Source organism: Carassius gibelio, chromosome B17 (assembly GCF_023724105.1).
Source record: "Carassius gibelio isolate Cgi1373 ecotype wild population from Czech Republic chromosome B17, carGib1.2-hapl.c, whole genome shotgun sequence".
Taxonomy (NCBI): domain Eukaryota; kingdom Metazoa; phylum Chordata; class Actinopteri; order Cypriniformes; family Cyprinidae; genus Carassius; species Carassius gibelio.
In genome coordinates this window covers 2354280-2379563 of record NC_068412.1, presented here as the reverse complement: position 1 = coordinate 2379563, position 25284 = coordinate 2354280, and the positions used below count along the sequence as shown (strand labels likewise).

At 37.1% G+C, this 25284-nt stretch overlaps 2 protein-coding genes across 2 annotated transcripts in view; both read left to right on the top strand.

Moving 5' to 3' along the window:
* The first annotated feature begins 637 nt into the window (after window positions 1–637).
* On the top strand, window positions 638–5150 carry LOC127975954 (uncharacterized). Its single transcript, XM_052580018.1, has 9 exons — window positions 638–698; window positions 994–1165; window positions 1243–2895; window positions 2976–3115; window positions 3186–3421; window positions 3640–3871; window positions 4007–4148; window positions 4284–4925; window positions 5041–5150. Exons 1-9 carry the CDS (start codon window positions 684–686, stop codon window positions 5148–5150), a joined length of 3342 nt encoding a protein of 1113 aa, XP_052435978.1. The 5' UTR covers window positions 638–683.
* A 17081-nt stretch (window positions 5151–22231) lies between these two features.
* znf292a (zinc finger protein 292a) overlaps window positions 22232–25284 on the top strand; it is a 39331-nt gene continuing 36278 nt past the window's right edge. Inside the window, exons 1-2 of the mRNA XM_052579833.1 lie at window positions 22232–22387; window positions 23020–23174. Coding sequence (XP_052435793.1) covers window positions 22253–22387; window positions 23020–23174 — 290 coding nt within the window. The 5' untranslated portion in view covers window positions 22232–22252. The remainder of the gene's footprint in view (window positions 22388–23019; window positions 23175–25284) is intronic.

Here is a 25284-nt window from a genome sequence, read left to right as displayed (position 1 = left end):
TGGGTGCATCACTGAGTGGGGAGAACCTGTTAAATGTTTTGATCGGAACAGAAGAGTGGTGTTTTGACCCAAGACTACACTGCCTCACTGTCATCCAGTTGCCCTGCTGCAGGGGCTCTGCCGGAACCGGAAAATGTACAAGAATCCATGAGCTAGACGCATCCAAAGCCGTATCTAGAGCCCTAACATTCTTACTGTCCTCAATTAAAGTTTGGATGCGTGTCTCTAATTCTGAAATCTTTTCTGTCAGCCTATCTATTTCCCTGCATTTATCACATGTGAATCCCTCATCTGTGACAGAGATAGATCAAGCCGTCACCGTCACTTCCTGTTTGTTGTTGACGGCTGAACTGCGTTTGAGCTCCGTCACTATATTCTTTTCATTGACTATTTTTAACTTAAAAATCTATTTTATACACCATCGTTTCCGTTTATATAACGCGTGAATATATCCTCTATTGTATTCTACAACAAAAACAATTAGAGCGACTCGCTATCACTAGATTTATTTTGATCTCCCGGGTCCGCTATTAGCTTTTAGCCAGTTAGCATCAGCAAGCGTGGTTGCTGCTAACTGCAATAGTATCCATCTGCAGACCCGCAGCACAGCCGTTTTAGAACCGCCGTTTCAGAACCACTGTTTCAGAACCGGAAGTGAGGGGCGGAGCTATTAACACCTAGAAATGGCGGAGAGCACGGTGAGTACTTTTGCTGTCATATGGTGAATAATTTTCATTAGTTTTCACAAGTTTTTATTAGGTGTTTATATTTAATTTGTTATTGGCTTCATTGTCTTATTGAATCTTCAATTTGTTGTCGTTTTTAAGGTGTAGAAGTTTTCTGTGGATGTTTTGATTAATCTCGTGTTGTAAATGGGCCTTGCATATGAATAGTTTGTTCTCGTTTCACCTGTTGTATGCATTGTTTGTGAAATAATGTTACCGTATAGTTTAGCTATTTTAATCCCATTTGTCGTGCTTTCATCTCTTATAGAGACATATAACTATTCAGAATGGTGACGCATTACCTGAGCTGCAGCAGTGCAACAAGTGTTGCAGCAATTATCACTGCCCTTTTTGCGCGGCCAGCGTGTTTAAGCCAGCCAAACTGGTCAAATTAAAAACCCATCTTCAAAGCCACTTTAACAAGGCAGTAGTCTGTGGAGGTATCTAAATTTTTAATATGTACTTACAATATATTATTGTGTAATAGTTTACCAATTTACTTATTAATTTATTTTAGGCTATACTATACACAGATGTGGACTAGGATGTAGACCAGCTCTACATCACCACTGTCCATACTGTGAAACAACAATTTTAAAGAGAGGTGATTTTGAAAAACATGTACAGGTTTGCAAAAAAACCCCTCCTCCAACTTCAGCCACAATTCCATCTCCAACCACTGCAGCATTGACCACACCAGCTGTGAGAGGGACACCATCTTCAACCACTGCAGTTCTGACCACACCATCTCCAACCACTGCAGCATTGACCACACCAGCTGTGAGAGGGACACCATCTTCAACCACTGCAGTGCTGACCACACCAGCTGTGAGAGGGAAACCATCTCCTACCACTGCAGTTCTGACCACACCATCTCCAACCACTGCAGTGCTGACCACACCAGCTGTGAGAGGGAAACCATCTCCTACCACTGCAGTTCTGACCACACCATCTCCAACCACTGCAGTGCTGACCACACCAGCTGTGAGAGGGAAACCATCTCCTACCACTGCAGTTCTGACCACACCATCTCCAACCACTGCAGTGCTGACCACACCAGCTGTGAGAGGGAAACCATCTCCTACCACTGCAGTTCTGACCACACCATCTCCAACCACTGCAGTGCCAACTACACCAGCAGTCTTCTCAGGAAGGGTTTGTGTAAGGCCTGTGATCAGAAAAAGATGCCCAGTTTGCAATATCCTCATTAATAAAAGAAACCTAAAAAAGCACATTGACCGCAAACACACAGAAGAGCCAATACAGGACATTAATGCCACATCCCATCTTGAGAGCCAGTGCATCGATAGGACAAATGGCATATTTACAGTTCTTAAAGTTACAAAGGGTCACAGTGTTCCTCTTCATATTCAGGTCAAGACATGGGGAGAACATCATAAGGTCATTTGTGAATCACATGAATGTCAGGTCAGTATGGAAGTTGCACAGAGAAGTGGCCTGTCATCATACCAGTGCAAACACATCCGCTCTGTAAATTACTGTGCATCCTCTGCAGAACCAGTCTCCCTGAAAGAAGAGATTTTATCCGAGATGGTGAAAGCAAAGTGGTTTAGTAATGAAAAGAAGAAGATTTGCCTTACTCGGCAGCAGCATGCTAACAGCAGTCACATACCACTCTCTGTTCAAACCTCGATCGGCACCCCTGAAACAAAGAAGTTCATTTCAGTATTTGAACCCAGTGTCTCCTATTACAGCAGGTTGGGGCGTGTAATGGTTGTATATGACTCAAAATTAAACACATGGCATTGTCCCTGTGCCATATTGAGGCGCTCATGTGTGCACAAATATATTGCAAAATGGCACCTTTTTCAGACACAACGCGACTTGTTTCGAACAGTCTTCAGCAGAGAAGAATCACCACGCAAAGAACCATATGCACAGTCTGAGAAGGATTTCAGAGAAGACAATCCTGTTTATCCTCCAAAACATCAAGGGTTAAATAATATGGTATGTTACATTCTTCAGCACAAGAAGATTCCTGTTGATCTACCAGATGATGTGCGGGTACCATCACCAGACAAAGATTACCCAAAAATCCTTTGTCCAGATGAATGTGTCTGTCAGATTTGTCCAGGTGTTGTTCCCCTCAGTGAACCCATCCTAATTACGAAGAAGGCTAAAATACTCACAAACTGGTCCATAATTGAAGGTATGATTTGGTGTTATTTAATTGTATATGTGGTATTCAGCTAAATTGTCCTCTGATGTGTTACTTGTTTACATTTTTAGATGTTGCCATTTACTGTAAGCAGTGCCCACTATGTGGAATGTTCTACCGTTATCAGGAGTGGAAAGACCACCTACATAACTTTGATGACCACAACATCCTTGCAATACCCTTATGCCTAACCTTGAGAAGCCTTCTTCAGGTAAGTTTTAACTGAATTCTGTGGTGTATGTGTTTATGTATGTTACTCAAAACTTGTATGTTACTTCCAGGTGCATACATCGGTGAGCAGAGCAGTAAATTATTTGGAAGATTTGACAGGTTTGAAGTTTCCGGCACCAGACACGGTTCTTCATGCCTACTTGCATTTTGAGGCCCTTGTGGAACATGAGTACAGATACTCATGTATTACCTGTGGTGACCATCCCGCAGTTGTGATAATGGATCTACACAAAAAGGGTGTTTTCCATTTTTCTGGTATGTTTATTATAATCATGTTCACTTCCATGTTTGTTTAATTAATTAATTCATTCATTCATTCATTTTACATGTTTTTTCCACACAGTGTAATACAGATTTTTTTTTTCAGCAAGTGACACAGAGGAACCTCCTGAAAACTTCCGAGGGGACGTCAATATAGAAACATTCTGGGAGGCACTATCCAAAGAAATGATATGTCGTGGACTTGTTGCAAGTATGTGGAAAAGGATTTTTTATGCACTAAAGCACTACAGCTCATTATGTTTTTAATTCTGCTGTTATAGGTGGTGCACAAAATCCATTTGCAGTTAAACCTACGTATCACTTCTGGGCTCCTTGGATTGGCAAGAGGACACGTCGTTCAGACAATGTGCTAAACACAGAGTTTGAAAAAGTTCATTCTTCAAAGTCTGCCTCAGAGACTGCAGAAATTACGGTGACAGAGGAGAGGCTGAAAGAAGAACTTCAAAAGCAGAAGGTTTGTTTGTAATGTATTTTTTTCTGGAATGAATACTACTATTATTTATATTTATATATATATATATATATATATATATATATATATATATATATAAAACACACACACACTATATTAAATAATATACTTTTGTAGGTTATTGTTATTCGGAAACTATGCAAAGAATGTGGTCTGGACTCCACTGGCTCTCGGAGTGACCTCCTCCTCAGATTGTCCAATGAAATGAAATCGAGGCAAACATATGATAAAATCTTTGAAAAAATCTGGGGTGCCTCTGGTGAGCTTATCTAACTTTTGATAATACAATTAATATATTGGCAGTACATGGATGTTCAAAACTTTTATTTTATTTATTTTTTCCTTTTAAATTGTTTGGGGTTTTTTTCCCCTTTTTTTTTCTTTCCTATATTAGGAGGCTGGGGAGTCATCATGTGCCCATGTGGTGTAGTTTACAGTTTAAAATGCAATCTTCGAGCAGAAAGCCCTCGAGATTTTGTTGATCTTCTGTTCTCATGGAAGCACATGCCGAACATTATCATTTATGACTTTGCACGCGGTTTAGCAACACATGCCAATCTCAGGGCACCAGAAAGCATTCCTATTCATCCACATGAGGGACGCTTGGCAGAACCCACTCAAGAAAACATAACACTTGCCAGATCTGGAAATCTGAAAGTGTCCTTGCCTTGGCTGGAGGAAAAAAAGAGTGCAAGTGATCCTCAAGGACACCCACTGACAGGATCTTCTGATCATTACATATTATCTGACCGTTTTCACGAGAACAATACCAAAGACAGTAGAGATGTTCTGAGGAAGATCACTATAGTGCCTCAACTAGCTGGCAAAATAAATAGCCAGGTTGCAGAGCAACTGTTCTCAAAGATGAGAAAAAATAACTACTTCTTGAACATGTCTCAGCCATCAACACACCTCTTTCAAATGAGGACCATAATTCACCACTATAACGAAAACAAGAACAACAAAGTGAGGACTAGATTAATGAAGACATTTGGATCAAAATTGGTGATGAATATGCATGGACAGGCTGTGCTGGGTAAGTTAAAATACCTTTATATTAAATACCTTCTTTTTTTTTTAAGTGTAAATGCATAAGCCAACAAAAGAAATATGTTTGTGTCTAACTTGTTGCTTGTTTTGTATTGTTAAAGAAAATTCGGACATCTCTATAGACGAGCTAGTCCCCACAGACATTGAGATGGAGCATGTTACCACGACATCAATGACAGTCCCAACCAGTAGTAAGTGTAAACCTGTATAAGTTTTAATATATCATAAAGCTGTAATGCATAAAGTTGTTGTATTTAATTTTCAAATTTTTATTATTACAGCAGAAACTGAAATGGTGTGTAATTATAAATGCCTGTCTGCCAGTAGAGATTGTTGGGATTGTGTGCCAACTCATAGGCAATCAGTAATGGTATGTGAAAGGTATTCGGTTTTATTTGATGTTGCAATGGCAAACCAAAAATGGTTTTTTAATCATTTTTTTCTTCTCTCTAAGCTTGAATGGGCTTTGGGGACAGGCGACCAAGATGAGACAATTGCTGAAGATGGAAACGTGGTTCTGAAAAGAAAAGATTTCTGGACTCTCGGTCTCAATGAGCAGTTGGAGGCAACAGTAAGTTGATACAAAGTAACATACAATAATATTAAGAAATGACTGTGACTCTTTACAATTTTCTTTTTAAAAAATTCAGATTGCAAACAGCTGTATTGAAGTAATTACTTTGGTCTCTATGGAACGAGTAAGTATTTGTATAAAGCTGCAAATAACCTGAGACATAGTTGTCTAGCTTGTTTATAGTCTTACATAAGTACGTTATGTTGTAGGGATTGGATGTGTGGACAGCTAATGCATATGTTGTGGTGACCTGGTTGCCTCCAAATAATCTGGACCCATCCTTGTCATTTCCAGTGAGGCCACAAAGTTACATACCATTTACAGCAGTGACCAATTTTATTTTAACCATCTGAATGTTTTTTTTTGTTTTTATATATATGTATTGTTTACAGGATAACATTGCACTAAAAGACTGCATTATCTTCCCTGCTTGGAAGCCAGGACACTGGATGTTGTGTGTATGTCATTTGTGATCTAGCTATTTAACTTTCAAAAAAATTAACTGTCAAAAAAATTTACTGTGTTTGTCTTATCACAATTCAGAAATACAATTTCATGATTTGGAAGAACTAACATTTTTTTGCAGGTCATGAAGCCAAAAGATAGACACATGTTCTTCCTAGATTCAACCAATCCATATGGGTTGGGTGATGGGAGATATATGAAAGCTTTCAGGTTGCAAAAATAAAATAGTGAAAATGTTCAAGGTTCTAAGTTCAGGCTTGCTGTTCAAGGTTCGCTGTTCAATGTTTGTGTTCAAGTTTTGCTGTGTTCTGTGCAAGAGTTTAATAAGCTTGCTTAATGGTTACTTGCATGATGTTCTGTCTTTGCATGGTGTGACAGTTTTTACAAGAAAGACCCAAATACTGTTGACTGCTATGGTTTCAGAGCATCAAACTGTATGTAATTTTGCATATTAGCAAATATGTTTATTATGTGTATTTTTGTTGCAGCAAGATGACAGCCAAAATTGCACCTGGAACATGGATGCTAATAAAAAACAAGGTTGGTTATAGGAAGTATGCTAAAGTTGGGATAGTGGGAAGTGTCAAACATTGTAAAAGGTTTTTTTTTGTTATATTTTATTATTTTTTTTTTTAGGATATCCCCCAACAGATTGGTGGTGTGGACTGTGGAGTCTTCATGTTGATGGTATTGTTTTATTTATAACTAAATAATTACACCATAATTGGTTTATTTATGAGGAACAAGGCAGGTTTTTTTATTATTGTTTTGCATTTACAGAGAGTGTGTGTGTGTGTATAATTTGTTTTCTTTTTTTTTATTCCAGTATGCTCTACATCTTGCCTTGGGAGCACCCTTTGATTTTACATCTGTAAGTAATTCTAAAGGTAAATGTGTTTAACTGATGTTGTTGTAGCTGTTAATATTTTAATATTTCAGTTATTTTTTTTCCTTTTTCTTCCAGTGTGACATGCCAAAGATTCGGAGATGGTGGACTCTAATTCTTTTAGAGAACTTTGGGGTTTTCTCTGAAAGGTAAATACTGGACATTTCCTCCAGCCCACCATTACATTTGCACCCCCTTCTGATCATTTTTAAATGAACCAAAATATGTATATTACAGTGCAGATACCCTTCAAGAGGCTCTTCCACACAGAGAACCAGCTGAGCTTAGCAGCAGTGAGGTATGTCTCAGATATAAAGCCCATATATACACACATATGTACAGTTGAAGTGGATCAAAACCTTTCATCAAAGTTGTATTAAAATCAAAACAATAACCATTCTTGTCTTAGGACAACTTACTGATTAACTCTTTTGATCCACTTCAAATGTTGACTAATCACACACAAATACATATGTAAATACATAAATGCATACATATATAAACATCTGTAAGAAATGTAAAAATTAATTTTTTCTTTAATATTCTGTAATCAAGGAGCTACCAGTAATCCGAGACATGGCAGAAGCTGTGAAATGGATTGATTCCAATAACCATCTGCTCAGAGGGCCGGTGGAAGAGCCTCTTTTCCTCACCATGACTGAGGAGGAAAAGGAAAAGGCCCTCAATGATCTCAGTGAAAGCAGACTCTTCGAGGGAGCCCTTTACGTTTCTTTTTCAGTTCAGGGATGACATGGAATTAGTTATAAAAGAATGTCATGACAAAATGGGCCTAAAACTGAACTGTTCATTTGATACATTTTAATTTAAATTAATGCCATATGGTCATGACAATGTGTGAATTGTTTGTTTTGTAAATTGTCATTTTCATTTTATACAAAATTGTCATGGCAAATTGTTTAGCAAGTTTATTCCATAAACTTTAATTATCTAGTTTTTGATTTGTTTCTTTTAAAATTTTGTGTGTTTGAAGATTTTTACAGCAATGTTTTAATTTTTTTGTAGTGAAATGCATGATACACATGTTCTTTGCTTTGAAGTATATTTTTTTATGTTGTGATTAAAGTATATTTCATATAAAATGCCTTAAGTTTCAATTAATTTTTATTATCTCGAACTCGAGGAAATAGCTCACGTAATGCAATTAAATGAATAAGTATTATACAATTATATTAAACAATTTTTTTTAAATGTGTCGTTGTAACATGCACACAAAGTATAACGTTTCTTATGAATAAAAGCCAATTATACTTCAAAACCGTGGGTGGCGCTGCTCTGGTAAGTACGTAAGCTCCGCTCCTCGCTTCCGGTTCTGAAACAGCGGTTCTGAAACGGCGGTTCTGAAACGGCTGTGCTGCGGGTCTGCAGATGGATATATCTCGCTAACTGAGCTTACATTGCTAATACTCTATTCACACACATTACCACTGCTGTACTCACTGTTACTTGCTTTAATGGCGGATGAATGTCTCCACTCTGTGCAGCTCGAGCTCGAGGCCGTGGGGAAGCAGATTCGCGACCTGGAACGGAGGCAGGCCGAGCTGAGAGAGCGGAGAGCCGCGCTGGAATCATCCCGGGCTGACGCTCACAAGTCCGGGGTAAGTATACAGCGTGCTGTTAACAGTCCCACCACGTCTACTCCGTGTGTTTCTCTGCGCAGGCCCGGTGCACCCAGGACGCGATCTTCCCAGATGTCCTTCACTGCGACGCCGGGACACCACGGACCCTGGGTGCATCCACAGCGGAGGATGCGAGCCGGGTCCCGGGCGACGACATCTCCCCCTCCTGCCTTCGAGATCTCCATCCAGAACCGCTTCGCTCCCCTCCGCGAGACAGGACGCGACGCTGTGATCATCGGAGACTCCATCGTCCGACACGTAAGTGCTACGTTAGCCGAAGGTAAAGTGCACACTCATTGTTTGCCTGGTGCTCGTGTTCTCGATGTTTCTGCGCAGATACCCGCGATCCTGAAGGACGACGAGAGCCCGAGAGCGGTCGTGCTTCACGCCGGGGTTAACGACACCACGCTGCGGCAGACGGAGACGCTGAAGAGGGACTTCAGGAGCCTGATCGAGACGGTTCGCAGCACGACGCCCGCGGCGACGATCGTCGTGTCAGGACCACTGCCCACGTATCGACGAGGACACGAAAGGTTCAGTAGACTTTTTGCTTTAAATGAATGGTTGTTGTCATGGTGTAAAGAACAGAAACTGCTATTTGTTAATAACTGGAATCTTTTCTGGGAGCGTCCTAGACTGTTTCGCGCTGATGGATTACACCCCAGTCGAGTCGGAGCGGAGCTTCTCTCTGACAACATCTCCAGGACACTTCACTCCATGTGACTAGTAAGACAATTCTCAAATAACCATTATGATGAGTTTTGTTCCACCCGCTTAAATGATAAAAGTACTTGTGCTGTAAAACCTATTAAGACTGTGTCTGTTCCCAGAATAGTGAGGTCAAAATATAAATATAATGTAGGCTCTAGAAAAAATCTTATCGTAATTAAACCAGAAAAATGTAAAGTAAATGAACAAAAACAATTTTTAAAGTTTGGGCTCATAAATATTAGATCACTCACACCAAAAGCAGTTATTGTAAATGAAATGATCACAGATAATAGTTTTGATTTACTCTGCTTGACTGAAACCTGGCTAAAACCAAATGATTATTTTGGTCTAAATGAGTCTACTCCACCAAACTACTGTTATAAGCATGAGCCCCGTCAGACTGGTCGTGGCGGGGGTGTTGCAACAATATATAGTGATATTCTCAATGTTACCCAGAAAACAGGATACAGGTTTAACTCTTTTGAAATACTAATGCTAAATGTTACTCTGTCAGACATGCAAAAGAAATCTAATGTATCTCTTGCTCTGGCTACTGTGTATAGACCACCAGGGCCGTATACAGAATTCCTAAAAGAATTTGCAGATTTCCTCTCAGACCTTCTAGTTACAGTTGATAAGGCGCTAATCATGGGAGATTTTAATATTCACGTTGATAATACAAATGATACATTAGGACTTGCGTTTACTGACCTAATAAACTCCTTTGGAGTCAAGCAAAATGTCACCGGGCCCACTCATCGTTTTAATCATACACTAGATTTAATTATATCGCATGGCATCGATCTTACTGCTATAGATATTGTACCTCAAAGTGATGATATTACAGACCATTTCCTCGTATCGTGCATGCTGCGTATAACTGATATTAACTATATGTCGCAGCGATACCGTCTGGGCAGAACTATTGTTCCAGCCACCAAAGACAGATTCGCAAATAACCTGCCTGATCTATCTCAACTGCTATTTGTACCCAAAAATACACATGAATTAGACAAAATTACTGACAACATGGGCACTATTTTCTCTAATACATTAGAAGCTGTTGCCCCAATCAAATTGAAAAAAGTTAGAGAAAAACGTACTGTACCATGGTATAACAGTAATACTCACTCTCTCAAGAAAGTAACTCGTAGTCTTGAACGCAAATGGAGAAAAACTAACTTAGAAGTTTTTAGAATTGCATGGAAAAACAGTATGTCCAGCTATAGACAGGCTCTAAAAACTGCTAGGGCAGAGCATATACACAAACTCATTGAAAATAACCAAAACAATCCAAGGTTTTTATTTAACACAGTGGCTAAGTTAACAAATTACCAGATACCACCTGATTCAAATATTCCACCAACGTTAAATAGTAATGACTTTATGAATTTCTTCACTGATAAAATAGATAACATTAGAAATACAATAGCGAATGTAGATTCTACAGCATCTAACACTTCAGTTTCATCCATCGCACCCAAAGATAAACTGCAGTGCTTTACAACCATAGGACAGGAGGAGCTAAATAAACTTATCACTGTATCTAAACCAACAACATGTTTATTAGATCCTGTACCCACTAAATTACTGAAAGAGCTGTTACCTGTAGCCGAAGAACCGCTTCTCAATATCATAAACTCGTCGTTATCTTTAGGACACGTCCCAAAACCATTCAAGCTGGCGGTTATCAAGCCTCTTATTAAGAAACCAAAACTAGATCCTAGTGTACTGGCAAATTATAGGCCTATTTCAAATCTTCCATTTATGTCTAAAATTTTAGAAAAAGTTGTGTCTGCTCAATTGAGCACCTTCCTGCATAAAAATGATCTGTATGAAGAATTTCAGTCAGGTTTTAGGCCCCACCATAGCACAGAAACTGCACTTGTTAAAATTACAAATGACCTGCTCCTTGCGTCAGACCAAGGCTGCATCTCATTTCTAGTCTTACTTGATCTTAGTGCTGCGTTCGACACCATAGATCATGACATACTCATAGATCGATTACAAAACTATACAGGTATTCAAGGGCAGGCTCTAAGATGGTTTAGATCCTACCTGTCCGATCGCTACCATTTTGTTTACTTAAATGGGGAGTCATCTCATTTATCATCAGTAAAATATGGAGTGCCACAAGGATCTGTCCTAGGTCCCCTTCTATTTTCAATATACATGTTGCCCCTTGGTAATATTATTAGAAAATACGGAATTAGCTTCCACTGTTATGCTGATGATACTCAGCTATATATATCAACGAGACCAGATGAAACTTCCCAATTATCTAAGCTAACAGATTGTGTTAAAAATGTAAAAGATTGGATGACAAAGAATTTTCTCCAATTAAATTCGGATAAGACGGAGATATTAATTATTGGACCAAAAAACACTACACAGAATCTTGTAGATTACAATCTGCAACTAGACGGATGTACTGTTACTTCCTCTACAGTCAGAAATCTGGGTGTTATATTAGACAGCAATTTGTCTTTTGAAAATCATATTTCCAATGTTACAAAAATTGCATTCTTCCATCTTAGAAACATTGCCAAGCTACGAAACATGTTATCTGTTTCTGATGCAGAAAAGCTAGTTCATGCATTCATGACCTCTAGACTGGACTATTGTAATGCACTTCTAGGTGGTTGTCCTGCTTCTTCAATAAACAAGCTACAGGTCGTCCAAAATGCAGCAGCGAGAGTCCTTACGAGGTCAAGAAAATATGATCATATTACCCCAATTTTACAGTCTCTGCACTGGCTACCTATTAAGTTCCGCATCAGTTACAAATTATCATTACTTACCTATAAGGCCCTAAATGGTTTAGCTCCAGCGTACCTAACTAGCCTTCTACCACGTTACAACCCATCACGCACCCTAAGGTCACAAAACGCTGGACTTTTGGTAGTTCCTAGGATAGCAAAGTCCACTAAAGGAGGTAGAGCCTTCTCACATTTGGCTCCCAAACTCTGGAATAGCCTTCCTGATAATGTTCGGGGTTCAGACACACTCTCTTTGTTTAAATCTAGATTAAAAACACATCTCTTTCGCCAAGCATTCGAATAATGTATCTTTTTAATTGTGAGTGTAGTTGCATCTGATCAAAGGTGCATTTTTATTCATTAGCTTGGGTTAAACTAATTTTACTTTGTTGGATCAGCAGCTATGCTAATGATGTCTGTATTTTGTTTCTATGTTTTGCCACGGGATTCACATCCCGTGGTAACTAGGATTTACACAAGCTCCAGTCTGGATCCAGAACACCTGAGAAGAGATGATGCTGACCCTCAGAGGACCCCAGATGATGCTAACCCTGAATGAACAAACAGAACTAACAATTATTCCTAAATGTGTGACTTAATCATATAATAACTTAATTAATAATATTGATAGTTCATCGTCTAGCTGACTACGTCTTGTATTATTATTATTTTTTAGTTTTTCTAAAATCCTGTCAAATGTGCACAAACTACTAGCTACTACTAAATATTGTAGAAACATAATTTTCTGTAAAGTTGCTTTGTAACGATTTGTTTTGTAAAAAGCGCTATACAAATAAACTTGAATTGAATTGAATTGAATAGATAAACTGTACATGTGGCAAGAGGTGCAAGTAACAATAGCAGGAGAAGCCATTACTCACCGTGCTTGATGAAATATTCTTACTGCGGTTGTTTGATGAACTTGTGAAAAACTGGAGCAAGAGAGAGGAGAGGAGAGGAGAAAAGAAAACAGCGATAGGTTCGAATGAAAATGCTAATGACAAGCTAACGAGTGCTAACACTTTGCAGGTGTACTGCACTCACGGATATAAAATAAAAGCGAACGATCAAAATTAATTTGATAAAATTGATCGATAATATCAGAAATATGGTGTGAATTAAGATATATTTATCACTTAAAAAAAACAGAGAGTGATAGTAAGATAAAGATTCTAGAGAAAAAATAAATAAAATAAAAACAGCTACATGGAGCTACGATTAGCTACAGAAGGCCAACAGGAAGTAGAGAAAACACTGTCCAACACCCGCAGTCAGGAACACAGAGAAAAGAAAAGACTGAAAAAAAAGCAAAAGAGGAGAAACTTGGCACCTCAGCCACACACTGTCATGACATTGTACAGAATTCCTAAAATAATTTTCAGATATCCTTTCAGACCTTCTGGTTACAGCTGATAAGGCGCTAATCATGGGAGATTTTAATATTCATGTTGATAATACAAATGATGCATTAGGACTTGCGTTTACTGACCTAATAAACTCTTTTGGAGTCAAGCAAAATGTCACGGGGCCCATTCATCGTTTTAATCCTACACTCGATTTAATTATATTGCATGAAATCGATCTTACTGCTATAGATATCGTACCTCTAAGTGATGATGTTACAGACCATCTCCTTGTATCGTGCATGCTGCGTATCACTGATATTAACTATATGTCTCAGCGTTACCGTCTGGGCAGAACTATTGTTCCAGCCACAAAAGACAGATTCGCAAATAACCTGCCTGATCTATCTCAACTGCTATTTGTACCCAAAAATACATATGAATTAGACGAAATGACTGACAACATGGGCACTATTTTCTCTAATACATTAGAAGCTGTTGCCCCCATCAAATTGAAAAAGGTTAGAGAAAAACAATAATATTTTATTCAAATATTCCACCAACGTTTAATAGTAATGACTTTATGAATTTCTTCAATGATAAAAAAGATAACATTAGAAACACAATAGCGAATGTAGATTCTACAGCGTCTAACACTTCAGTTTCATCCATCGCACCCAAAGATAAACTGCAGTGCATTACAAATATAGGACAGGAAGAGCTAAATAAACTTATCACGGTACCTAAACAAACAACATGTTTAGTAGATCCTGTACCCACTAAATTACTGAAAGAGTTGTTACTTGTATGCCGCAGGACCGCTTCTCAATATTATTAAATCGTCGTTATCTTTAGGTCACATCCCAAAACCATTCAAGCTGGAGGTTATTATTCCTCTTATTAAGAAACCAAAACTAGATCCTAGTGAACTGTCAAATTATAGGCTTATTTCAAATCTTCCATTTATGTCTAAAATTTTAGAAAAAGTTGTGTCTGCTCAATTGAGCACCTTCCTGCAAAAAAAAATGATCTGTATGAAGAATTTCAGGTTTCAGGCCCCACCATAGCACAGAAACTGCACTTGTTACAATTACAAATGACCTGCTTCTTGCGTCCGATCAAGGCTGCATCTCATTTCTAGTCTTACTTGATCTTAGTGCTGTGTTTGACACCATAGATTATGACACACTCATAGATTGATTACAAAACTATACAGGTATTCAAGGGCAGGCTCTAAGATGGTTTAGAATCCTACCTATCCGATCGCTACCATTTTGTTTATTTAAATGGGGAGCCATCTCATTTATCATCAGTAAAATATGGAGTGCCACAAGGATCCGCCCTTGGTCCCCTTCTCTTTTCAATATACATGTTGCCCCTTGGTAATATTATCAGAAAATATGGAATTAGCTTCCACTGTTATGCTGATGATACAGAATAATCAAGGTTTTTAGTATATTTTTTATTGCTACGTGGCAAACAAGTTACCATAGGTTCAGTAGACTGTCAGAAAACAAACAAGACCCAGCATTCATGATATGCACGCTCTTAAGGCTGTGCAATTGGGCAATTAGTTGAAAGGGGTGTGTTCAAAAAAATAGCAGTGTCTACCTTTGACTGTACAAACTCAAAACTATTTTGTACAAACATTTTTTTTTCTGGGATTTAGCAATCCTGTGAATCACTAAACTAATATTTAGTTGTATGACCACAGTTTTTTAAAACTGCTTGACATCTGTGTGGCATGGAGTCAACCAACTTGTGGCACCTCTCAGCTGTTATTCCACTCCATGATTCTTTAACAACATTCCACAATTCATTCACATTTCTTGGTTTTGCTTCAGAAACAGCATTTTTGATATCACCCCACAAGTTCTCAATTGGATTAAGGTCTGGAGATTGGGCTGGCCACTCCATAACATTAATTTTGTTGGTTTGGAACCAAGACTGTGCCCGTTTACTAGTGAGCTTTGGGTCATTGTCTTGTTGAAACAACCATTTCAAGGGCATGTCCTCTTCAGCATAGGGCAACATGACCTCTTCAAGTATTTTAACATATGCAAACTGATCCATGATCCCTGGTATGCGATAAATAGGCCCAACACCATAGTAGGAGAAACATGACCATATCATGATGCTTGCACCTCCATGCTTCACTGTCTTCACTGTGTACTGTGGCTTGAATTCAGAGTTTGGGGGTCGTCTCACAAACTGCCTGTGGCCCTTGGACCCAAAAAGAACAATTTTACTCTCATCAGTCCACAAAATGTTCCTCCATTTCTCTTTAGGCCAGTTGATGTGGTCTTTGGCAAATTGTAACCTCTTCTGCACATGCCTTTTTTTTAACAGAGGGACTTTGCGGGGGATTCTTGAAAATAGATTAGCTTCACACAGACGTCTTCTAACTGTCATAGTACTTACAGGTAACTCCAGACTGTCTTTGATCATCCTGGAGGTGATCATTGGCTGAGCCTTTGCCATTCTGGTTATTCTTCTATCCATTTTGATGGTTGTCTTCCGTTTTCTTCCACGTCTCTCTGGTTTTGCTCTCCATTTGAAGGCATTGGAGATCATTTTAGCTGAACAGCCTATCATTTTTTGCACCTCTTTATAGGTTTTCCCCTCTCTAATCAACTTTTTAATCAAAGTACGCTGTTCTTCTGAACAATGTCTTGAACGACCCATTTTCCTCAGCTTTCAAATGCATGTTCAACAAGTGTTGGCTTCATCCTTAAATAGGGGCCACCTGATTCACACCTGTTTCTTCACAAAATTGATGACCTCAGTGATTGAATGCCACACTGCTATTTTTTTGAACACACCCCTTTCAACAAATTCAACTAATTGCCTAATTGCACAGCCTTAAGAGCGTGCATATCATGAATGCTGGGTCTCATTTGTTTTCTGAGAATCTACTGAACCTACTGGTAACTTGTTTGCCACGTAGCAATAAAAAAATATACGAAAAACCTTGATTATTCTGGTTAGTCACATTGTACTGCTATTATTTTGAACAATACTGTATATCTCAACGAGACCAGATGAAACTTCTAAATTATCTAAGCTAACAGAGTGTGTTAAAAATGTAAAAGATTGGATGACAAATAATTTTCTCCAATTAAATTCGGATAAGTCAGAGATATTAAGTATTGGACCAAAAAACACTAAACAGAATATTGTAAATTACAATCTGCAACTAGACAGATGTACTGTTACTTCCTCCACAGTCAAAAATCTAAAATCTAACTAATTAATTTTACATTGTTGGATCAGCAGCTATGCCAATGATGTCTCTATTTGTTTCTCTGTTTTGCCACAGGATTTACATGTAACTACAAGCTCCAGTCTGGACCCAGAACACCTGAGAAGAGATGATACTGACCCTCAGAGGACCCCAGATGATGCTTACCCTGGATCAACAAACATAACTAACAAATATTGCTACAAGTGTGACTGCATCATATAACAATTATTAATTATTAATAATATTAATAATGTTCATCGTCTGGCTGATTACATATTGTATTAATTTTTCTAAAAATCCTGTCATATGTGCACAAACTGACAGTCACCACTTATAAGCTATTACTAAATATTGTAGAAACATAATTTTCTGTAAAGTTGTAAAATACAAATAAACTTGAATTGAATTATCTAACTTGTAGACTGTTTATTAACATGACTTACCATTAACTAAGCAGTTACTAAGGGAATTTGTGAACATTATTGTAAAGTGTACACTAGTTCAACATTAATGTTTAACTTACATTTGAAGACTGTTTTTTAACATGAAATACCATTAATAAAGGATTTATTAAGGGAATTTGTGAACCTTATTGTAGTGTGCACTAATTCAACATTAACTAACTATTAACTAACAAAGCAGTCATTGTTTTACTGGACCTTAGATGAGTGAAAGCCATTCATTTATTTACATTTACATTTATTCATTTAGCAGACGCTTTTATCCAAAGCGACTTACAGATGAGGACAGTGGAAGCAATGAAAAACAACAAAAAGAGCAATGATGTATAAGTGCTATAACAAGTCTGAGTTAGGTTAACACAGTACACGTAGCAAGGGATTTTAAATAATATAATAAAGAAAACAGATAGAATAAAAAAAGAAAAGGAATAGAGCAAGCTAATGTTAGAGATCTTTACACACACACACACACATACAATTGCATAATAAATGAAAAGAAAATAGAATACAAAAAGATTAGAAAGGCAGTTAGATTTTTTTAAAGAATAGAATTAGAATAGTGAGTGTTAAAGTTAGAATGTCAAATAAAGATGGAAGCCGATTTTTGAAGATGGCTAAGGACTCAGCTGCTCGGATTGATTTGGGGAGGTCATTCCACCAGGAGGGAACATTTAATTTAAAAGTCCGTAAAAGTGACTTTGTGCTTCTTTTGGATGGTACAATCAAGCAACGTTCACTTACAGAATGCAAGCTTCTAGAGGGCACATAAGTCTGAAGTAACAAATTTAGGTTAATGGGATGCCTTGAATTTTATGCGAGCAGCTATTGGAAGCCAGTGCAAATTGATAAACTTAGAGGTGTGACGTGTATTCTTTTTGGCTCCTTAAGAATAAATCTTGCTGCCGCGTTCTGAATTAATTGTAAAGGTTTGATAGAATTGGCTGGAAGACCATTGTGTCGGGAATGTCAGTTGGTGAACCCACCGGGCATCCCAAAAGCGCTATTGCGCCCTCTACCTTTAGTGCAGGTCTCCTTCGAATGAATTGGTATGGACCTCATCGGGGCATTAGAGTGATGGGATGGGGGGGGGGGTGCACAGGCTGATGGCTCCCCGGCCTTAGTCGTTTACCTCCGTTTATCTTTGGAACACAGTTTAAGATATTTTAGATTTAGTCCGAGAGCTCTCAGTTTTAAAACAAACCAATATCCCTGAGTAATTCATGTACTCAAACAGTACACTGACTGAACTGCTGTGAAGAGAGAACTGAAGAACACCGAGGCGACTTTAATTTTAGGACTTTTAAATTAAATGTTCCCTCCTGGAGTCCTTAGCCATCTTCAAGAATCGGCTTAAAACACATCTCTTCCATCTTTATTGGACCCTCTAACTTTATCACTCAATATTCTAATTCTATTCTTAAAAAATCTAACTACCTTTCTAATCTTTTTGTATTCTATTTTTCTTTTCATTTATTATGCAATTATATATATGTGTGTATGTGTAAAGACCTCTAACTAGCTTGCTCTATTCTTTTTTTTATTCTATCTGCTTTCTTTTCATTTATTATATTATTTAAAATCCCATACGTGTACTGTGTTAACCTAACTGAGACTTGTTATAGCACTTATATATCATTGCTCTTTTTGTTGTTTTTGATTGCTTCCACTGTCTTCATCTGTAAGTCGCTTTGGATAAAAGTGTCTGCTAAATGAATAAATGTAAATGTAAATGACCTAGGTCTGCTCTGAATTGTGACCCTAGACAACAAAACCAATCTTAAGTCGCTGGGGTATATTTTTATCAATAGCCAAAAAAAAAACATTGTATGGGTCAAAATTATTGATTTTTCTTTTATGCCAAAAATCATTAGGATATTACGTAAAGGTCTTGTTCCATTAAGATGTTTTGTAAATTTCCTACCGTAAATAAGCTATATCAAAATGTAATTTTTGATTAGTAATATGCATTGCTAAGAAATCATTTGGACAGGTGATTTTCTCAGTATTTAGATTTTCTAGCACCCTCAGATTCCAAATAGTTGTATCTCGGATACTGTCAGATCCTAATAAACAATACATCAATGGAAAGCTTATTTATTCACCTTTCAGATGATGTATAAATCTCAATTTTGAAAAATTGGTCTATTGCCATCATTTGTAAGTCACTTTGGATAAAAGCGTCTGCTAAATGACTTATACGAAAACTTATAAATGAATTATAAGTAACAATAACGATATATAAGTTAGTGTTTAGGAACAGAGATATTCAAGCCATCGGTTTTTTTTTTTTTTTTTTTTTAACAAAAGTAGGCTATTGGTGATCTGTTAAAGGTTATTTTTCATCATGTGCTCCCTATGGGCAAAATGTTGATGTAGCGTTCACTTTAGTTTGTTCTATAAAGTTTCTTTAATTGGTTTCTTTACTTCTTTACTTTACTTAAAAAAAGCAATTTGTACATTTGTAGAACGTGAAATGAAGCAGAACAATACATTTACAAAGTAGCATAAAAGCTATAGAGCAAAGGCTTCAAATAAACTGCAATGTTGGAAATACGTTACCATAAAATAGAAAGGAGAACATGTGCATTTTTAGGGAATATGTTTGCATGTTGCCATTTGTTATTTTCCACAATCTCAGTTTGTTATTAATTTAACTCTCCATCTGGCACTGAAAATATTGAATTACCTTTGCATAAGGCATGAAACTGCACAATCCAAACCAAGGTCTTGTGGATTTGCTGCAGATGGAAAGGTTGAAAGATAGTGAAGGCAAAGCAAACATTCAACCTTGACACGTGATACTGTGTGTTTACAGAAGAGATTAAGGACAGCATTAACTACAGGTTAATTAATGTGTCAGTAAATCATGTAACAATCTGAAGGTTTGAATGAAAAGAAAACAGCTCAATTATTATTTTTTTCTGTAAAAACTGGTTGGGGTTTTTTTTCCAGTCAACAATGTAATTGATGAAATTTAGATATCTCAAAGACAAAATATTGTTAGTTTAAACTACATTACATATTCAGTCCTCTGAACATCATTTACCTAATGGATTACAAGGTCAGCAAGGGAACAGTCACGCACTTGGTCATGCACACACACACACACAAAACAAGGCAGACGTAAGCAAGGTATAAAAGGTAGCTAGGTATGTGATTCTGAGAAGACAGATCGATCACATCTCACAGGAAGTCAAGAACAAAGGTGATTTTTTTTTTTAAATGAAATATTTATGATCTTAAAGAATATATTTAAAATTTAGCAATACAAAACTGTGTGTGTCTGTGTGTGTACATTTAATGTATTAGTGCAGTTGTGTAGCCTAATGTATGTACACTTTTTAGCTTTTCTCTTCTGTTATAGCCATCATGTTTTGGACAAGATATGCTGGAGCAAGTATATTATTGCTACTGATGCTTATTCATCTTGGACAACTGTATCCAAGAAATGATATGAACTGTAAGTTGCTAACCAATGACAAAATTTTGATACTTCATATGGAACCATTTCCTTTACTATTATATTTTTATTTTATACAAGTTGGATGTGAGGAGTGCAAACTCAAGGAGAACAACATTTTCTCAAAACCTGGAGCTCCTGTCTATCAGTGTATGGGATGCTGTTTTTCTAGGGCTTACCCCACACCCCTGAGGTCCAAGAAAACCATGCTTGTTCCAAAAAATATCACATCAGAAGCTACATGCTGTGTAGCCAAAGAAGTTAAACGGGTAAAATGTGCATTAATAACTGCTATTGCTGTAATATTATATTTCATTACATTTGTAAATATTTTACTATAGTACATTTTACTGAGTATTTAACAAATATTGATTTTGTTTTTATTTGTAGGTGCTTGTCAATGATGTAAGACTAGTGAACCACACAGACTGCCACTGCAGCACCTGCTACCATCATAAGTCTTAAAAAAAAAAAAAAAAAAAAAAAAAAAACCTTGTGATATTCAAGATTTGCTTGTGTTTGCCTAAAACTAGTTATATTCCCATCTACCGGTCATTTTATGCCACTTATTAGAGTTTTGTTAGCAGTCCATATTAAGTTTTTTTTACCATAAAAATTTCTCTGTAAATTGTCAATGCTGGTTGTCTTTTCCACAAGGTTGCCATCATTATTGCAACCAACATTATAAAGCACACCATGTGATATTTTATCCTTAATAAAATGCAAGGAAACATCACTGTACTATTAGTTTGAGCCCTCTTTTCCTGGTAATTGCTTACTTATTTTGTCATCTTATCCATATATTAAAGGAAAAATATGATTGCTTGTGACATGCTTTGATTCTTCTTTTCGCCATCACTTTTATTCTAGCTTTGTATTGACTGTGATTGAAATTTCTACACACAAGTTTCAAAATTGTGTTTTTGCACTAAAACCTTAGAAGAACCATTTTGGGAGAAGAATTTTCAGTGAATGGTTCTTTATAAAGGACCTTTTTTGTTGTTGATGTTGTTTTTCTCAGTGTAAAGAACATTTTAAACAAAACCCATGAAAAAGACTTAACCTGATGCCATAAAGGAACATTCTCCCACGTATGCTGAGAGAAACTCAAATATGGTTTGTGATGTCCTGTCATGGTAAGAGATTAACCAGTGCAACAGGACCACCAACCACACAATAACAACACCTAAACTTTTAGCCTAAATAAGAAACCATGTCAGTGTGTACTATTTTTGTCGTTCATTTTCATTGTTCTTATCAAAACTGTAAATGTGTATGTCTGTAATTTATTGTTACCAATGCAAAGCCAGACCAATAAAGCCACTTGAATCTTAATAAGACGAATACACAGAGCAAAAACAATGTTATCTTGAGGTGATTGAAACGATAGTTTCGTTTTTTTTGTTTATTTTTTTATTTCCTTTAGTTAGCAATTTCGGTGAAAAAAGACGCATAAACGTCTGCGCCATTGCTGGGACAGGGTGCGACGCGAAATTTCGAATGCTACTATGATGAAAGGTCGTGTTAAATATTAATTATGGTGCTTTCATGTACTTCATAGCAGTTACTATGGTGACTGCTTCACAATCATAAATATTAAATATGACTTGTAGACGTCGATTGCTGTCATGTAGATTTTCTCTTGAATATTAATTAGGTTGTGCTGACGTTGCTCGGTAACCCTCTAATAGCGAATGCACGGGTCATGAATATGTGGATCAGGCCTTGACCGTAGTAGTTTGAGATATTTGGGCTGGTGTGAATGCAGCGAAGATGGCGGAGGAGGAGGGCAGTGCGACTGAGGTTGTGGCCCTCAGACACAAATTTCAGGATCTCATCTCTGCATTAAAAAGGAGCTCCGAGTCGACGCTAGATGCCTCCTATAGTTTTTGTCAGGATTTTTGTCAAGTACGACTTTATTCATGCGTTTTAATCTATCAGTCTTTGTTCGTGGACGATGCTGCATGTTTGCATCGCTGCACCAACGATAACAAAACTAACAATAATTATACCGTCATTCATAAATGTGATGGGTAAAACAAAGAAAGCTGTTTGATGGAGAGATGAAGCATGGTTGTCTTTTAAAGTCATTAAATCTTGCAGTCATGCCTTTTGTTTGTATGGTATGGTCACAGCTCCTGATGGCTAACACGTTAGCTTATTGTAGCAGCAGGCTGTACTTTTGCTTAGAAAAAATAAATATGTATGTAATATATCATGAAATAACCGTTATCTATATAAAAACTTAGCAGATGTAAATTAAAAGACAGGGTTTTAATTGTCTCTTTTATTGAAGAAAACTGCTGTTTTCAGATCATTATTTATCAGTTTGTGACAAAATTCTTTGACTAGCAGATAAAATAATCATCCTAGGATCCTATCAATGTATGATTTTAATATTTTTAATTTGCATATCAAATAAATCACTGCTGTTTTGTCAGATCTAGCTTGTGCCATATTTCATTGTCACTGACTGTTACATCCCTTTGTTTGAAATAGCTTTGGGCATGACCATTCATTTTTGGCTCTTTTTCATGCAGGTTTTGTTGCATCATGGATGTCAGTGGAGACCTGATGAAGATCCGCATCCTCTTTTGGAGATGTATACATTAGCTATAACGTGTTGTGCTGAGGCAAGCCCGTTCCTCAGCCCTGAATGTGAACATGTCAAAGATGTTCTGGAGAAGTTGTCATGGTGAGTAGATTTTTCATTAGTATTATCTATTGATATATTACAATAGCTTTGCATGCATGTTCTCTCTCTTGAGGTTATTTATTTATTTTATTTAATTTTTTGTATCACTTGAACTGAATATGAGTTAACTTTAAGTAACTTAATTTACTTGTTATCCAGTATGAACATTTCTTAAATAATCTATCAATCTAAACTGTTATATATGATATAACATGGTATAATACATGTTAAAATGTGTTGGACACACACTGAAATCAAGTTTTATGCCAAAAAACAACAAAAAGTAGCAGGACTATTGGGGGGGGGGGGGGTATCACCAGATGCCCCACGATACAATATTATCCTGATACTTGTGTCACGATGTAATATTATTGCAATATATTGCAATATATTGCAATTGATTACCTTTTTCCAACTTCAAAAATTATTATTTATAAATTACCGGTTTAATGGAATGATTAGTTTGCGAACGAAAAATGAACATCCCTAAATAGGACAAAAAACTACAATACATAAGAAACTCTACATACATTGTGTAAATTAATTAGTCTAAACTGTGTTAATTATATCTATCTAGATAGATAGATATAATTAACACATGTATTATTTATTGTAGGGCTCCACAATTCATCTAAATTAAAAAGCAAAGGCAATAAATCACGATAAGGCAGAAGCTGCAATTGTCGTGCGTATCATTCAGTGAAGCACAGTTCTGTGATCAGTAGTAAAGCTCCATCTAAATGCCAGAGGGCGCTCTCTCACTGAAATTCCAAATATGCCGAAGAAGAAATCCAGGAAATGCTTATCTCTATAGCTGAATAAACAGAAGTTTTAGCTGCTTTCATTGATTCAACAAGACCTAAACACACAACTACAGCAATATATGGTTTATCTTTTTCTTATTATAATGTTCATCATAATAAAGCAGAGCTCGCAAAATCATGAGCCCTACATTCCTGGGCTATTGTGTTTTCTATTCGGGCTACAAAAATGTATCACCACCCTGCACAATCTTGAACAGTGATATAAAATTCCTTCCTTGACTTGTGTTGTTCACTAGCTTGTAGGGGTAAAATATCATGTTTAGCCGATATTATCGGCCAGTATGAGCCTGTCGCCAATATGTATTGGTATCTGCAAATTTGCCTCTGATATTAATATTTTTTTTAACAGAACATATAAAGCAGATTAAATGCTTCTTAATGATGTAAGTACTTAGTTTGTCCAGCAAAGCATGCTTTATTAGCCCCTTTCACACTGCGATTCCGGAAAATACATGGTAATGTGTGCCGGCAATTGTTCCTGGGTCTCTAGAATTTGCACTTTCACACTGCCAGTGATTACCCGGAATATATGCATCCGTTCACACAACCCATAAAGGTCCCTTAAAGACATGTGACATCAGGGCGTGACGTGTAATGTATAAGTCGTAAACACTAGGCACATTAACTTTCACTTAAACTGGCGAATGATCTCAGATTCAGCACGGTAAGTGAGGAACTAACTGATATCTGTTTCATTACAGTTTTCACATTTTTTCATTGGAAACATTGATCTGCCTTCAAAACAACTGGTAAAAGAGTTGCACGAAAATGTGCGTCATTACTATGACATGGCATTAGTTCTGGCTTTTGTTCACACAGCGCTCGTTCCGGGACTGAACCCGGCAATGTTACTAGGTCCCCGACCAGGGATCAATCCCTGAATCAATCCCGGGACTAGTTTGCTTTCAAACAGGGACAGATTGGGACAAAAAAACGGCCCTGGACTTTGACTAGGCCTGGCCCAAAGCAATCGGTGCGGAATAGTCAAATGCATTGTATCATTAATTTCAGGATTTATACAACCTTTTGAGAGAGAAATTCAAGCACTTTTCAAAAACTTTCAAACATTTCACACAACTATTTTGACACTTTAAAGCTGTAAGATGATCCAGTTTGAATGTTAGTTTTAATGGGATTTTTAACTTTGTGGTAGGGATGTTCATTTTGGTTATTTTTCCTAACCGACGCTCGTTAACCGTTTATTAACCGTTAACAAACAAGAATATTTTAGAAAAGATACTAACATAAATTTTACATACGCAAAAAGCATCAAACAACAGAACATG